Below are 15,012 nucleotides of genomic sequence, written 5' to 3'. Positions count from 1 at the left end.
CCTTGCTGTTGCATTCAGGGACAGACGGACATGTATATTATAAAAGCCTTACATAGAGCACACAACAGGAGATTGACGTGGGCTCAATCGTACATTACACAGACTTTGTGGGAACGACCTCTCAGGGTAAAGTATGTTTAATGTGGCCGCTTTCCCCCTGTGGCATTCAGGTACACTCCATTTTCTCAAACAAACTCCAGATAATTGTAGTAGAATCGGGTCCACACAATGTCAGGAGTTTTCCTTTCACACATGTATCATACAACAGGACTGAAACACATACTTAAAATGCTCTATTTGTATTCTCCCATTAAGCTCCTTCTGATAATGTCTAAATAGTTTCAAGATTGCAGTGCATGTGTGAGGGGCTGGCAAGAAGTAACCGTTTTATGCAAGAAATTCATTGTTTCCATTTTATTGCCATCTTGTTTTAATATTCTCTCCATAGTTCATTAAAAAAATATTGTATTCACAGATGTCAAAACAGGATCACATGGCATTTCGAAGGGTTCACATGATGACGCTGAGATGGGTGTGTGTGTGTGTGTGTGTGTGTGTGTGTGTGTGTGTGTGTGTGTGTGTGTGTGTGTGTGTGTGTGGTGTGTGTGTGTGTGTGTGTGTGTGTGTGTGTGTGTGTGTGTGTGTGGTGTGTGTGTGTGTGTGTGGGTGTGTGTGTGTTGTGTGTGTGTGTGTGTGTGTGTGTGTGGTGTGTGGTGTGTGTGTGTGTGTGTGTGTGTGTGTGTGTGTGTGTGTGTGTGTGTGTGGTGTGATGTGGCGTGACCAGGCGTGACCACAGCCGCAGAGTGTAACCCTGAGGGTTTGCAGCTCTTAAACCTGGATAAAGTTTATGAGCTGTTGGTTCTGTATTGTTGGGCTGAAACAGAGTTTTCTGTACGGCACATGCTGTAATGTGTCGTTATGGATGATTGATGTTTGATAAGCTTCCCTTTACTCAGCCTCTCTTTAGGTTTAACAGCTCATTACAAACTCCAGGACTCCAGGACTCACTGACAGTGTCCTTCATCACAGCATTATTATGACCTTTTTTCTTTTTTCTGATTAGGCCTCAATACCGAATCTTTGCATGTCCAAGTAAAAAGCACCCTATAGCCCAACACTGTAACTGTTATATGGAATACAGCATAGCCAAAGCTGCACCCCCATGCTCCCTGTAATGCAGTGAAAAAAATCATATTTTGAAAAATTATTGATTCGAAAATAATATGATACAGTACTATTACGTCTGGGTGTCTGTGTTTCATTAAAGCTCGGCTCTGTGTGTGTGTGTGTGGAACGAGCCATTTTGTGTGTGTGCGCGAGCGAGAGAGAGAGAGCGCACCGGTACCGGAGATCGTTGTTGTTAGCTTCTGGTGCTAGCGAGCTACGCTAACGGATATAAGGAGTTTTTTCAACAACAAAGTGGAGGAGAGTCCTCTCCTGTCAGACTGAGAGACTCAGTGAGCTAAAGGACTCTCTCAGTGTTATCTCATTGGGTCTCAAACGTTTTGGTCACCATTAATGTAAATAAATTAAAAACAATTATGAAATACTATATGACATTAAAAAATTGATAACGTTTAAAAGGGGAGTGATTTGTAAAATATCCATAAAGAAATAGTAAATCTGTTTACAGTTCTGTGTTGAGAGATGTATCCATACTGTAGATCTCTTCATTTTGCTCTCAAAGTGCACCAGATTGATGCTTTTAACTTCAATATTAAAAATAAATCTTCCCGGGGGAGCTTGCCCCCGGACCCCCCTATGTGAGGTCCACACACCACCTATAAAAATAGCACTTTACCCCTGCTTACACCTATATGCCGTGAGCTGATTATCGTGCCTTCATTGTAACAGTTGCGGGTACACTGTGTGTATGCGTGGGGATTGTTGCAGTAGAACATTCCTCTGTAGCGCCCGGTACATTAATGGGAAACCCTAAATGTTTGAGCACCCTCTATGAAACGTCAAGCTACCCCACAGTACCCCCAAAATAAATCTTTGGCGCCGCCACTGAGCCTGACTATTTGTGTTGGGGGGGGCCCGACTTTTTTTTTTCTCCAAAGGGGGGGCCTGACAGAAAAAGTTTGAGAACCACTGCTTATATCAGTCAAGCTGAGCTTAAAATCACCTGTTCCATTGCAAATGCAGTTTCAGCAAAAGTGCACATTCTGCAGTGGGACGCTATCCATCTGTTGAGCAAGGTGTGTGTGTGTATTGTGCACGTGTGTGTGCTTCATTTACCTCCCCAAGTAAAAAGATGATAGTGGTGCACAAAGAGGGGTGCACAAACAAAGCATTTTCCCTATCGGAGTGCTGTGGTGTTGGTTTCATCAGTTTTCACTCCAGTAGTATTACATTTGTTCTTGTGGCAGTCAGATTTTTTTTTTAAATCATCCAATTTCAGTTCCAGTTAAAGATTGAATGAATGTGCTTTGTATCATTTAGCTTTGTGTTTACCACCCACAATGTCATATCCACATATTTAGAGAAACAGTGATGCAGATCAGTATTCACTAAGTAAAGGTACCAGCTTGGGGTTCATTAGAGTTCCATCCATACATACAGATGTTGTGCCTTCAGTCATTTTTGTTAACAAAGTATTTTTCTAAAAAAAAGGGAAGAGGCCGTAAATGGAAATCTTTGTTACTTTGAAGTGCTGCTGGACATGGCACTGCACTTTCCGCTATGTCAAACAGGCAGTCTGCATTTTGCCATAACAATGTGTCACACAGGGACTTCAGTCAGAGGCTCCCCAAGCACACTGAGGCATTAAAGAAACAGCTCTGCAGTGTGTGATGACTGCTCATTCAGAGAGGAAACAGACACACACACACACACACACACACACACACACACACACACACACACACACACACACACACACACACACACACACACACACACATAATGAAGCTGTTAGTCAAATGTTCTTATGGTGGAATGCTGCAGTTTTCATGTAGAAACAGGAAAACACATTCATCCATCATTAGTGTAGTAATTAACATTTAGCTTCAAAGCAGACTTTTTTGGATTATTTCCTCCTATATAAAAATGTCTTTTGAGTTTTTCAACTTCATGAGTTTTTGTAACTTTCTTTTGTTTGACATTGAAAGAAGTCAGTTGTCTTTGGAAACTAGCATCTTACTTTGCATTGGTCAATTATTCTCTGAAATATCCCAATACATAAAATAAACAGAAATTCAAAAATATTCTCCCTTAAAGTCATATATGAGATTAAACCTGTTGTCACTGAGTTGAACTAATCTCCATGTTTCTTAATGGCCAACGCATCGCGCTCTTCCCAGGAAAAGGGAGTTCCTCCTTCACTAAAGCCAGAGTTATTCCTCAGTGACTCATAGACTTGATCACTTGGCATCGTCTTCACATCCTTCATACACCTTGAAGTTATTACTGTGTGAGCTTCAGGACTGTTTCACTCTACTCCTCTGCTCTTCTATCTCTCTCCTTGCTCCAGTGCAGGTGGCCCTCGGACTCAGCCAAACCTGATTTCACTGAGCAGTCACACCCTCACACAAATTACTCACAAGTTTCTCACAGCTCTCACACTGGGATGTTTTACATTTCCACTGCTCTGCTTTCATCATTCACAGTATTCTTAACATGCGACAATGCATTCGGCCACATTTCTTTTAACAGGATTAGCTTTTTACTCCCAGATGCATGACGCTGCATGTTTCGCAGCAGCAATCGAGTGAAATGTCTTCGTTGTTTTAGACTTTCACTGCTTTTATTCTTTCATAAATCATCAATCCAGCCATTTCATGATCAGATGATTGTTGTGTCGTTGTCATGATGCGAGACGAGCACTGATTTTGCGAAGCTCTCGAGGTTCCCTGCTACTTGAGAACTTGAGAGTGTATCTTAGTTCTCATTCATAACACTCCATTCGATGTCTCACTATGGGATGCGCCTCATCGCGGAGCAAACAGAAGCATCAATCTCATTACGCCAATCCTGATTGGCTGGAGATCTTGACGTCAACGTCAGGGAATCACCCCCTATAAGTAGCTTGCACCACGACGCATGCGTCATTCAAACACCTCTTCTCGCTTCAGAGCACATCTCTACAGTAGCCGGACAAGCTTAACAGTCCACAGACTGAACCCAAATCCAAAACATTTCGGTCGACGGGCGCTCGCCGGCTACTCCTTCTGCTTCGCAAGAAGACGGTAATACTAACACCAGTTAGTATAAAAATCGACCTCGCCGTTTCTTTCCCCGGAAAGTAAGGTAAGGTTTTGATTTTTCTCAAGCTAGCTACGCACCTGTTGCTAGCTAGCTTCCCCTTACTACCGACACCACGGTAGCGAGGACGCTTTTCTTTTTCTCTCTCACGGAGGAGAAAAGGATTAGAAGTATATTGACACACCAGTCAATATTCTTTGAGAACAAAGGACCCACACCGTCCCTTTTTCTCCGGATTAAGGACGGGTTGGTAACACTTTTTCTCTCAACGACGTACCTTTTACGAGCGGGTCCTCTCCACGCCACGAGGCGAACAAGATGGACGCCTCTCCCCCTCACACCAGAGGAGTCAGGGACTCGGAGGCTCGGTCATGCGGCTGCGGGTTGAAGATAGCAGGCACAGACTCACACCAGGTCTGCTCGTCCTGCCTCGGGCTGGAACACGCCCAAGAGGCTATCGACAACCCCGGCTCGTGCGGGCATTGTGCCCGTTTCACCCGAAAGAGCCTCCACCGACGGCTAGCACACCAAGCTAGCTTGTTGGAACAGGACTCCCTCATGTCCACTGATTCGCCGTTTGGCAATCAAGACACGGGGGCGTCCGCCGCAGAGACTGAGCCCCTCACTGTGTCGGTCTGGGGCTCACTAACAGCGGCAGCTGCGGAACCGGGATCCCACGGCGTGTCAGGCTGGGACCCGGTGGCGGCAAGAGACGCGGGAACGGAGCCCCACGCCTCACCAGGCGGGAGCTCCCGGCGAGACCTCACCATGGTCTCGCCCGCGGAGGATGTCCTGGAATTAGACTACATGGAGGACGAAGAGGACACCTCTGAGTTCTTCCAGTCTGATTCGGATGAGCAAGAAGAAGATATCTTCATGTCATCGGCTCAAACGGCAAAGCCAGGAGCGATGGCTGCTCTCCCGGGCGATAGCACACCAGCTTCGCCCTGTCTGAGCATGGACCTGCAGGCCGCGTGTCAGCGCACTGCGTCCAGGCTAGACATCCCGTGGCCCGAAATGGCCAAGGAGACCGCCAGGTCCCGTTACGAGGGGAAACATTCTCCCCAAGCAACGAGGACAAGGAGGCAACTCCTCCCGGTCTTCCCGGAGATGTTGGATGAGGTGTCGGTCTCGTGGAGGGACCGACCCTTTAGCAACAAGGCCCCAATCCAGGGTGCCTCCTCCCTAGACTGCGACGGTATGGAGAGGCTCGGCCTGCTCCGCATACCGCCGATGGAACTGCTGGTGGCAGCCCACCTCCTACCGAGGATGGGCCCGTCACCAAGCAGGAACCCCACGCTGCCAGCGAAGGTGGACCGTTTCCAGTCGACCATGACTGAACGGTCCACAGACATTTGTCTCCGTGTCCAACGCTGCGCCGTCCAGGCCACGGGCAAAACAATGGGGATCATGGTGGTGCAGGAAAGAGCTAGATGGCTCAACCTCACCAACCTCCCAGACCGGGAAAAGGAGGATGTGCTTGACATGTCCATCGTTCCAGAGGGGATTTTCGGCTCCGCTCTTGCCTCCATGCAGAGGAGATGCGAGTCGAAAAAGGAGGACGAGGCCCTCTGCCTCCCTCGAAGGGCCCAGCCGCCGCCTTCGCAGCAGCAGCTCTTCGTCCAAGCTGCCCCGAACCCTGCTCGGTTCAAAATACCGAAAACGCAGAGGTCGCAGTCCGCCCCGAGTCCCCAGCCCAGGCAGGGGAAGAGGGCGAGCTGGCCTAGAAAATCTCCGGTTCCGGCTGCAGCCCAGGCGCAGCCAACCCAGAATTTCGGCCAGCAGTCGAGGAAGAAGAAGCGAGCGGCGTGACAGCCCCTCCTTCTCCCCTCTGTGACAGAGCTGGAAGTCTACGGTTCCCCAGCTCTAAATGTATTCCCGCCGCCTCGAGAGATGCCCCAACACCATCCTCAAGTCCGCATAAACACATGTCACACACTTATTGATTTTTCTGTCATAAAACATTTTCCGCTGACGCATCCAGGCTTCGAGCCAAGGGCGCAGCTCGAAAAAATGAAAAGAAAAACAATAGTCCGTCAACTGTTCCCCTTCTGAGAGCAGCTACGGCCTCTCTCAAAGGGCGGACAATTGACGGGTCTGTGAAGGCACCACCGTCACGCGCATGCGCAGTGCCGGCTGGGGCCGTAAAGGCACCACCGTCACGCGCATGCGCAGTGCCGGCTGGGGCCGTAAAGGCCACCACCGTCACGCGCATGCGCAGTGCCGGCTGGGGCCGTAAAGGCACCACCGTCACGCGCATGCGCAGTGCCGGCTGGGGTCGTGAAGGCACCACCGTCACGCGCATGCGCAGTGCCGGCTGGAGCTGTAAAGGCACCACCGTCATGCGCATGCGCAGTGCCGGCTGGGGTCGTGAAGGCACCACCGTCACGTGCATGCGCAGTGCCGGCTGGAGCTGTAAAGGCACCACCGTCATGCGCATGCGCAGTGCCGGCTGGGGTCGTGAAGGCACCACCGTCACGTGCATGCGCAGTGCCGGCTGGAGCTGTAAGGCACCACCGTCATGCGCATGCGCAGTGCCGGCTGGGGTTGTGAAGGCACCACCGTCACGCGCATGCGCAGTGCCGGCTGGAGCCGTAAGGGCACCACCGACACAGCGCGTGTGGCGGTGGGGATTGTTGAAATGGGGCACCACAGTGCTCAGACACTGGAGGGCCCCATAACACAACAAATAGAGACTCAGAGGGGAAGAGACGTGACATCTCAGCTGGCTCTAACCCCCTAATCCCACCAGGAGCGTCTGCGCTGCGTTGCTCTGCGGCGTTTTTAGCGATCGCGGCCACTCTAGTCAATGGGTGCTATTCCACCAGACACGCTGCGCCGCGCTGCGCTGCGGCTCGAAGCATCCCAGAAGCTCCTCGCCGCAAGGAATTTCTAAAATATAGGATGAATCCTATTTTTGACGCGGCGCAGCGCGGCGCAGGCAGGAAGTGGAATGTTCATCCAACAACTGCGAGGCTGCACACACGACGCTCCACGTCCGCAACGTTTTGAAACGCGCCTGGTGGGTTAGGACGCAGGAGGAGGTCGCAGCGCGGCGCAGCCGCAGCGCAGACGCTCCTGGTGCGATTAGGGGGTAAGGAGCATACAGCGGGAGATGCTCACGACATCTGCTTGGGTTTCTCAAGACAGTTACACGGAGCTACAGACTCCAAGTCACCGTCGCCCCCCCCTCGCTTCTCGGGCTATCTGTATTCACAAGCCCGGTGAGAGTCAACCCGTATTCTGGAGAGAGAGATTCTCTCTCTCCTAGAAAGGAGGATTTTATCTATAATGCCCGCCGAGCAGAGTCAGATTACGCAGACAAATGTCCTCGTAAAGCACCTGTTCAACATGGGTCTCATAATAAAACTAAACCCCGTGCGCCACGGCGTGCGGAGAGTATTGGTTATTATGAAATGCGTAGTGGCACTACGCCACTGGCCGCACCCGACTTTTCTAGTACGGGGCGCGCCTACGGGTGCTGTCCTTTCACGCATGTCTGACAGGCTGATAGGGTATTTACGAAGGTCGCCCGGTGAGGGGTCTCTGGAGCAGAGACCTCCAGCGGGCGCACGTAAATCACCCGGAGCTTTTAGCGGTGTTCCCCACCCTAAAACGCTTTCTGCCTTCTCTCAGAGGACACCATGTCCTCGTGAGGACAGACAACATGACCACGGTATCGTGTATGAACCGCCAAGGGAGGTTGCGTTGTCTCCAGTCACACACACTGGCACACAAACTGATCCCTTGGAGCGGCAGACGTCTCCTCTCTCTGAGAGCGACGCATGTACCAGGAATGATGTACCTCGAGACAGAACTACTGTCCAGAGGTGCACCACTCTATGCAGACTGGACTCCACATCCAAGGATCGTGAGTCCGCTGTGGGTGCGTTACGGCAGAGCCGCGTTAAATCTGTTCGCATAAAGAGAAAATGCTCAATGACAGCTGTTCTCTTTAATGCACGATTTAAACGCACCGTTAGGCGTGGACGCACTCGTACACGATTGGCCTCCGGGTCTTCTGTACGTGTTCCCACCCCTGGCTCTGATACCCCCAACTCTGGCCAGAGTGAAGGAGCAACGCCACACACTTATCCTGATGGCTCCGCCCTAGCCCGCAACGTACGGGCTGGCTGAGATATATCAGCTGTTGTGCGGGCAGCCATGGCAGCCCCCACTACGCAGGGACAGATTGTCTCAGGCGGGGGGGGCGATCCTTCACCCACGCCCAGAGTGCGGGGCACTATGGGCCTGACCCGTGAGTGGTACAATCTGAATACAGTGGGACTCCCTCAGAAGGTGATAAACACTATTCAGAGTGCGAGAGATTTCTCCACCAGGTGTCTTTATGACTGTAAGTGGAGGGTGTTTGAGGAGTGATGCCTTCAAGAAGGACACATCTCCTTTCAATGTCCTGTCGGGGTGATTTTATCATTTCTACAGGACTTGATCGATAAACACAGAGCTTTCTCCACGATCAAGGTGTACCTGGCTGCTATTGCTGCATGCCATGTGGGCTTTGAGGGTAAGACGGCAAGCCAACATCCTTTGGTCTGCCGTTTTATGAAGGGAGCTCGCAGGCTCCTCCCTGTCTCCAGGTCACTGGTGCCCTTATGGGACTTGGCAGTGGTTTTAAATGGGCTCAGAATGACCCCATTTGAACCCCTGGAAGGAGCTGACATGAAACATCTGTCACTCAAGACAGTGCTGTTACTGGCCCTGGCATCCGCCAAGCGGGTCAGTGATATTCATGCTCTGTCTGTACATCCTTCATGCACTCAGTTCGCCCCAGGGCAAACGAGAGTGTTGTTGAAGCCCAACCCTGCCTTTACACCAAAGGTGGTTGGTTCGTGTACCCCAATTGACATTGAGGCATTTCCTCCGCCGCTGGTTTCCTCCGGGGAACAGCAGCAGGATCTGTTGTGTCCAGTCCGTGCTTTACGCACATATATGGACAGATCAAAGGAGCTTCGTCTTAATGACCAACTCTTTGTGTCCTGGGCTAACCCTCACAAGGGCAAGCCTGTTACTAAGCAACGGCTCTCCCACTGGATTGTGGAGGCAATTGCTTTGGCCTATACGAGTCAGAGTTTGCAAGCACCTTCGGGTCTGCGGGCTCACTCGACTTGGGGCCTGGCTACATCCTGCTCTTTGTTCAAGGGTGTTTCCATCCAAGACATCTGTGCAGCGGCGAGCTGGTCCTCGCCGCTCACTTTTGTCCGCTTTTACAGGCTAGACGTCTCCGCTCCAAGCATGGCCCGAGCAGTGCTGGGCACCTTGTTGAGTCGGGACTCTACCTGTTAAGTTCTGGTTGGTTGGTGATTTTTGAGATAAGCTCGTCTGGCAATACGGGAGCTACAATTTCCCATAGTGAGACATCGAACGGAGTGTTATGAATGAGAACTATAGGTTACTTACGTAACCCCAGTTCTCAGAGTAACATGAAGTGAGATGTCTCAACAGACGGCCCTCCTTGCTATGGTGAAGCGAGAAGAGGTGCTTATTTTGAATGACGCATGCGTCGTGGCGCAAGCTACTTATAGGGGGTGATTCCCTGACGTCAAGATCACCAGCCAATCAGGATTGGCGTAATGAGATTGATGCTTCTGTTTGCTCCGCGATGAGGCGCATTCCATAGTGAGACATCTCACTTCATGTTACTCTGAGAACTGGGGTTACGTAAGTAACCTATAGTTTCCATGGCGATGTGTCCAGCTGTTAGTCTCTGACCCAGAGGAGGAACATCTGCAGTGAAGTCACTTTCGGGCACAGACGGCGGGAAGTGACAGGCTGAGCTGTGGGAATGTTTGGCAGGTCTTTCCCTCTGACAACACAGAAAGTATAGCGTCTAGAGGACAGGCAGCCGGGGAACCATCAATGTCTGATTCAGATATTCTCTGGATTCAGAAATGGGTCAAAGAGTATTTGGAAAATATTTCTTACTGCTTGTTTTAGCTGAGATGTCACTGTATCCTCTTAATTAAATCAGTGCCTGGTGGTCTATTACATTCCTCTTAAGAGAGCAATACAAACTCAATGCTTTTGCTGAAACCTGCGGAACTTCCTTGGAGTTGTTTTTTTTACCTCCAGTATTTATGACTTATAGTATGTCTTTTTAATCACAATCACTTCCCGATTTTTGCTTTACTTGTTTGTAAATCAGGCTACTGTGAGACCACACTGAACCTGGACAACATGAAGAAATCAGTTTTTGCTAAAGACCGCTGCTTATATATGGTGCATTTGGGCACAGTTTGCTCGCACATCACCTGACTGTTAACAGGGTTGCAGATTGAGCCTAGTTTTATTTTATGTTTTGCAATTGTGAGGGTTGTATAGCCACATGATGGCCTCCTATATGTTAATAATAATTCAGTTAGTATCAGTGATTTTAAACAACCGTTTGTGAAGTGAAAGTACTTTATTAGAGAAGCTGTAACAATATGTTGATTCCAACACAGGAGAGACTGGATTGTTCTCTGCAATTAGCTGGAAAACATATGCCAAAAACAAATATGAGCAATGTTTTCGAAGCTTATCAGTACTGACAATTTTGTGAGTTCAGCTTCAGTGGTGTTTGCACAGCAGGGAAGTATAGGTTGCACTTCTTTTTTTTATTTAATTGCCACAGTCTGTAGGGGTTTCAATCCAATTAATGCACGGGGAAAAGAGTGTGCCTCTCTTCCGCTCGGGAGCCTGACTAACCACACACACACACACACAGACGCACAAAACGCCCATTTAAGTCTTGCTGTTTCAACTCTCTCTTTTCCCCCTCTCTTTTTTTCTTTGTCACCCTTTCTCACACACACACACACACACACACACACACACACACACACACACACACACACACACACACACACAGGCTGCACTGTTAGCCTAATTTACAGGAGCTGCCACTGCGCAGCACGTGTGTATTAGTCTAACCTAATGCCTTCCAGATGCCCAGCCTCTGCACCCTGCTGCCCACTCGCTCTGACAGAACACACAATTGTTCCTGGGGTCTTCCCGCTAAAGAGAACCAGGTGTATATGGAATGTGTGTGTGTGCGCAAGAGTGCAGGTGTGTGTGCTTTCCTGGCGTGTGCCAGACAAAAGGGCAAGAGGAGGAGAATTAGATGTAGGTGGGCATGCACAGTGCCTCCGTGTCTGTCTGAGAGAAGTTTGGAGCGCATGCTGTCTGGCAGGCTGTGTATGTGCATGTGTGTGTAACCATGTGTGCATGCATGACATACAGACAGGGAGATGGTGTGTGTGCACTGAGCCGTGCTTACAGTATTGTTGAGATGACATGGATGGAAGCTTCAGACAGATGGAAGCCCCTTCTCACCCTCTTGGCAAACTTTATGGGGTGTATCTGACGAGTTGTCATAAAGACTGAAGCAAGGATATCCTAGAACTCAAGAGGGTTTTAAGGAACGGCCGTTATTGTGAACAGAAACTGAGGCAAACCAGAATGCCATTTTATAAAAGGATTGTAAACATAAATGTCCAGCTTTAGCATTGCAGAGATCCCAATGTATGGAAAGAGATTCATTAGTAAAACTATACAAATGTCTTTGTTTGTGTCAAATACACTAGAAGCTGGGGACTTCTAAACAAGAATGTTTGAGAATGAATAGCAGAGATAATAATATAATTGTTAAAGATCACAAAACATATATATAATATGTTAAATGTAATAACTTTTCCTTTAAGTCTAGTAGGAAATGAAAAGATGATTCACCTCCCACACTGTCTGCTGAGGAATGCTTTAATTTCTATGATAACAGATCAGTCCTCTGACCCAGAGCTGGATTAACCCAGCGGGGGGGCGCAGGGTGGAAGATTATCTGTAGGTCGCCCATGGGCTCTCTATAGGAGATATACCTGTCACCTTCGAGTATGCATTAAACACATCACACACTTCATTATGTATTGTCTAACCACAGATACCAACTAGAGCGGCCCAAAGATTTGCTTTGGATCAAATTAGGTTTTGGTAACTGTCTCTGTCCCCCTAATGATTGTAACGTCTGTTTCCTTCAGATCGTGGTTCTCCGGGAGCGTTGGACCTGACAGAGTTGATCGGCGTCCCCCTGCCTCCCTCTGTCTCCTTCGTCACAGGCTTTGAGGGTTACCCCGCCTACAGCTTCGGCCCCGACGCCAACGTGGGCCGCCTCACCAAGTCCTTCATCCCCGACCCCTTCTACTACAACTTTGCCATCACAGTCACCGCTAAACCCACCACACGCCAAGGGGGGATGCTGTTCGCCATCACAGACGCCTACCAAAAAGTACATCATTTGGACACTCTCCTAAGTCTACTTTTCTCCTACATGTAAATAAAGAGCAACTCATTTTTCAACATCTCTTTGATTTTTTTGTATAGATTGTACACTTGGGTATCGCGTTGTCGGAGGTGGAGGATGGGTCCCAGAGAGTCGTACTGTACTACACGGACCCCGGAACAGGGAGGACGCAGGAAGCGGCTTCCTTCAAAATGGGAGACATGACGGGACGATGGGCGAGGTTTTCCCTCACCGTACAGGGGGCAGAGGTCAGTGCGTGGTCTACTTCATATGGGTAAGATGCAAGGTGGGGGCATTTTGACATCAGTAAGATTAGCTGGATCTGCTGATTCATGCACTAACAACAGTAGAGACAATGTGTGCAATCGGCTGGGTTACACTGCTTTCAGCATTAGCATAAACAACCCCATTTTGAACTTTTAACCACCACTCTTTGTTTAAAGTAATAGTCTTAAGGCAAAAACAGGTACCAAAAGTGAGCGCTTTTGACTGGTTCGCTGACTTTGTGCGTGTGCTCTTGTGACTCAGGTGCGTCTCTACATGGACTGTGAGGAGTATCATCGAGTGGCCTTCAGCAGGAGCCCCCAGCCTCTCACCTTTGAGCCCAGCTCGGGGATGTTCATCGGGAACGCTGGGGGGACGGGTCTGCAGAGGTTTGTGGTGAGTCTGGATGATCTGTTGTGTGTCTCTGAATCTGACACACATTTCCCTGCTCTCGATGTCAGTGAGCAGTGAATTGATGTCGGATCCATTGCTAGTTGCTGAAACTAAACGTGGCGTTTGGGCGGTCGCCTATTTTACACTTGAGACATGAACACAATAGGCTTTCCTGGCAGCTTTACGACCAGAGGACAGAGCACAGAGGAATGAATGGCAGCATATCCTGTGAGAGCTCATAAATGCAAGCTGGATGTGATTTGCATTTCTGGAACATCGCCGATCTCTCATCTGAGTCTGTCATCTTGAATAACTTACAAAGTGTCAGTGCATATGCCACATGCTTAATTACAAATAATCAAACACTACCGAGGATGCAAAGGGGGGGTCCCAATCCTATGCATTTCTTAAAAAATACCCCTGTGTGGTCATTATGGGCATGTGTGAAAGAGAATTGTTGAGCATGCACATTGAGAAGAAGAGGTAGTAATGATGCGATACTGTGTTCTGCTCTCAGTGCTCTTGTAAAAAATAAATAAACCTGTAAATGCTGCAGCACTTTCCTTCCAATCACAGAGCTGTGTTTGTCCCAGTGCAACAGGAGGGATGATGAGGAGAAAATAGTTTAGCTCTATGCTAAGGATACACAAGGAGAAATTATATTTATCTGAGCCATTAAAAAAGGTTTCAGAGTTTTCAATATTATCAAGATGTAAAAATCTGAAATGTTTCCAATACGTTTCCATCAAAAGTTTTAAACACATCTTGCCAAAAATCATTTTTTTGAATAAATCACTTTTGATGCTGCCCTGGGACATTTGTCCTCCTCTTCTTGGTCTTTTGTTTCCAGGACAGTGGAAAGAAGTTCTTATTGCTTTTTTCCACTCAATTTATTAGAGAAATCCGAGGAGAGTTTTAAAGAAATCCAATGAGCCAGGAAAGGAGAAATGATGTGTATTCTGATTTGATGGGGTCTCACAGAGGAGTCCATGTTCTGTTCACATTCAGTCTTGACCTATAGAGGGAAAGTGACCACTAGACTTTATAGACTTGATATTGTGTCTTTGTGTGGTGACGGGAACACTGGACTGATAACAAGGACAACAGGAAGTCATTGCTCCCTAGTGTTGTGATTCAATTTAGTATAGTTCTAATTAACTTGTTATTTCATCCCACGAGCCTTTGACATTTTGACAAGCCTGGTGGGAAGGAAATCATTTTCAGTTGCATCTTTACTAAAATACATCCAATATAAAATGTACTGCGCAACAGCAGGCAGGTTCTTTTTAATTTGGAAAGAGCCAGGCTAGTCTTTTCCCTTCTCTATGCCCAGATAAACCTCCCAGGTGCACGTATAAGGGAAAGCATGAAAAGGTTCTTTTATTATGCAGAAATACTTTATTGTCAGACCAACACTAGTATCAAAGTCTCGCTTCACATTTAGCATAGAGATGTGATTACATTAAATATTAAGAAAGCATTACAATTGTATCCACTTTCTGCCGCATTGGAGAGCTTTCAAGGCTTTCTGCCAGAAGTCTACTTAGGTTCAGCCAACAAAACTACTTGGTTATGTTAATAAAAAAATCATGGTTTGAGTTCAAATAGACCCTTATAATTTGTATTTAATCCGAACATTTGGACCTACAGCAACGCCTTACGAGATAATGCTTTGATCAAGTTGACCTGCAGCTGTTTCTCTTCTATCTCCTCTCAATAAGCTCCTTCTCTATTCACACAGTCTTCCCCTCTCAGACAAAGAAGTCCGTAGTGACTCTCTGTTTCCAGCTGTTCAGTGTTTGACCTGGCAGCTTCCTTTGAAATATTCCATCTTCTTGGAAAGCAACAACAGTAGC

At 48.2% G+C, this 15,012-nt stretch overlaps 1 protein-coding gene across 4 annotated transcripts in view; it reads left to right on the top strand.

The window, feature by feature from the left end:
- The window catches only part of LOC117539778 (collagen alpha-1(XVIII) chain-like), a 61,216-nt gene that overhangs the window by 24,315 nt on the left and 21,889 nt on the right, over window positions 1-15,012 (top strand). For all 4 annotated transcript variants that reach the window (XM_034206091.1, XM_034206092.1, XM_034206089.1 and 1 more), the window contains exons 3-5: window positions 12,237-12,484; window positions 12,580-12,747; window positions 13,028-13,159. In XM_034206091.1, the coding sequence (XP_034061982.1) occupies window positions 12,237-12,484; window positions 12,580-12,747; window positions 13,028-13,159 (548 nt within the window). The remainder of the gene's footprint in view (window positions 1-12,236; window positions 12,485-12,579; window positions 12,748-13,027; window positions 13,160-15,012) is intronic.

The sequence above is a fragment of the Gymnodraco acuticeps genome, unplaced genomic scaffold, assembly GCF_902827175.1.
Source record: "Gymnodraco acuticeps unplaced genomic scaffold, fGymAcu1.1, whole genome shotgun sequence".
Lineage (NCBI taxonomy): Eukaryota > Metazoa > Chordata > Actinopteri > Perciformes > Bathydraconidae > Gymnodraco > Gymnodraco acuticeps.
This window is presented reverse-complemented; position numbering and strand designations above follow the sequence as displayed.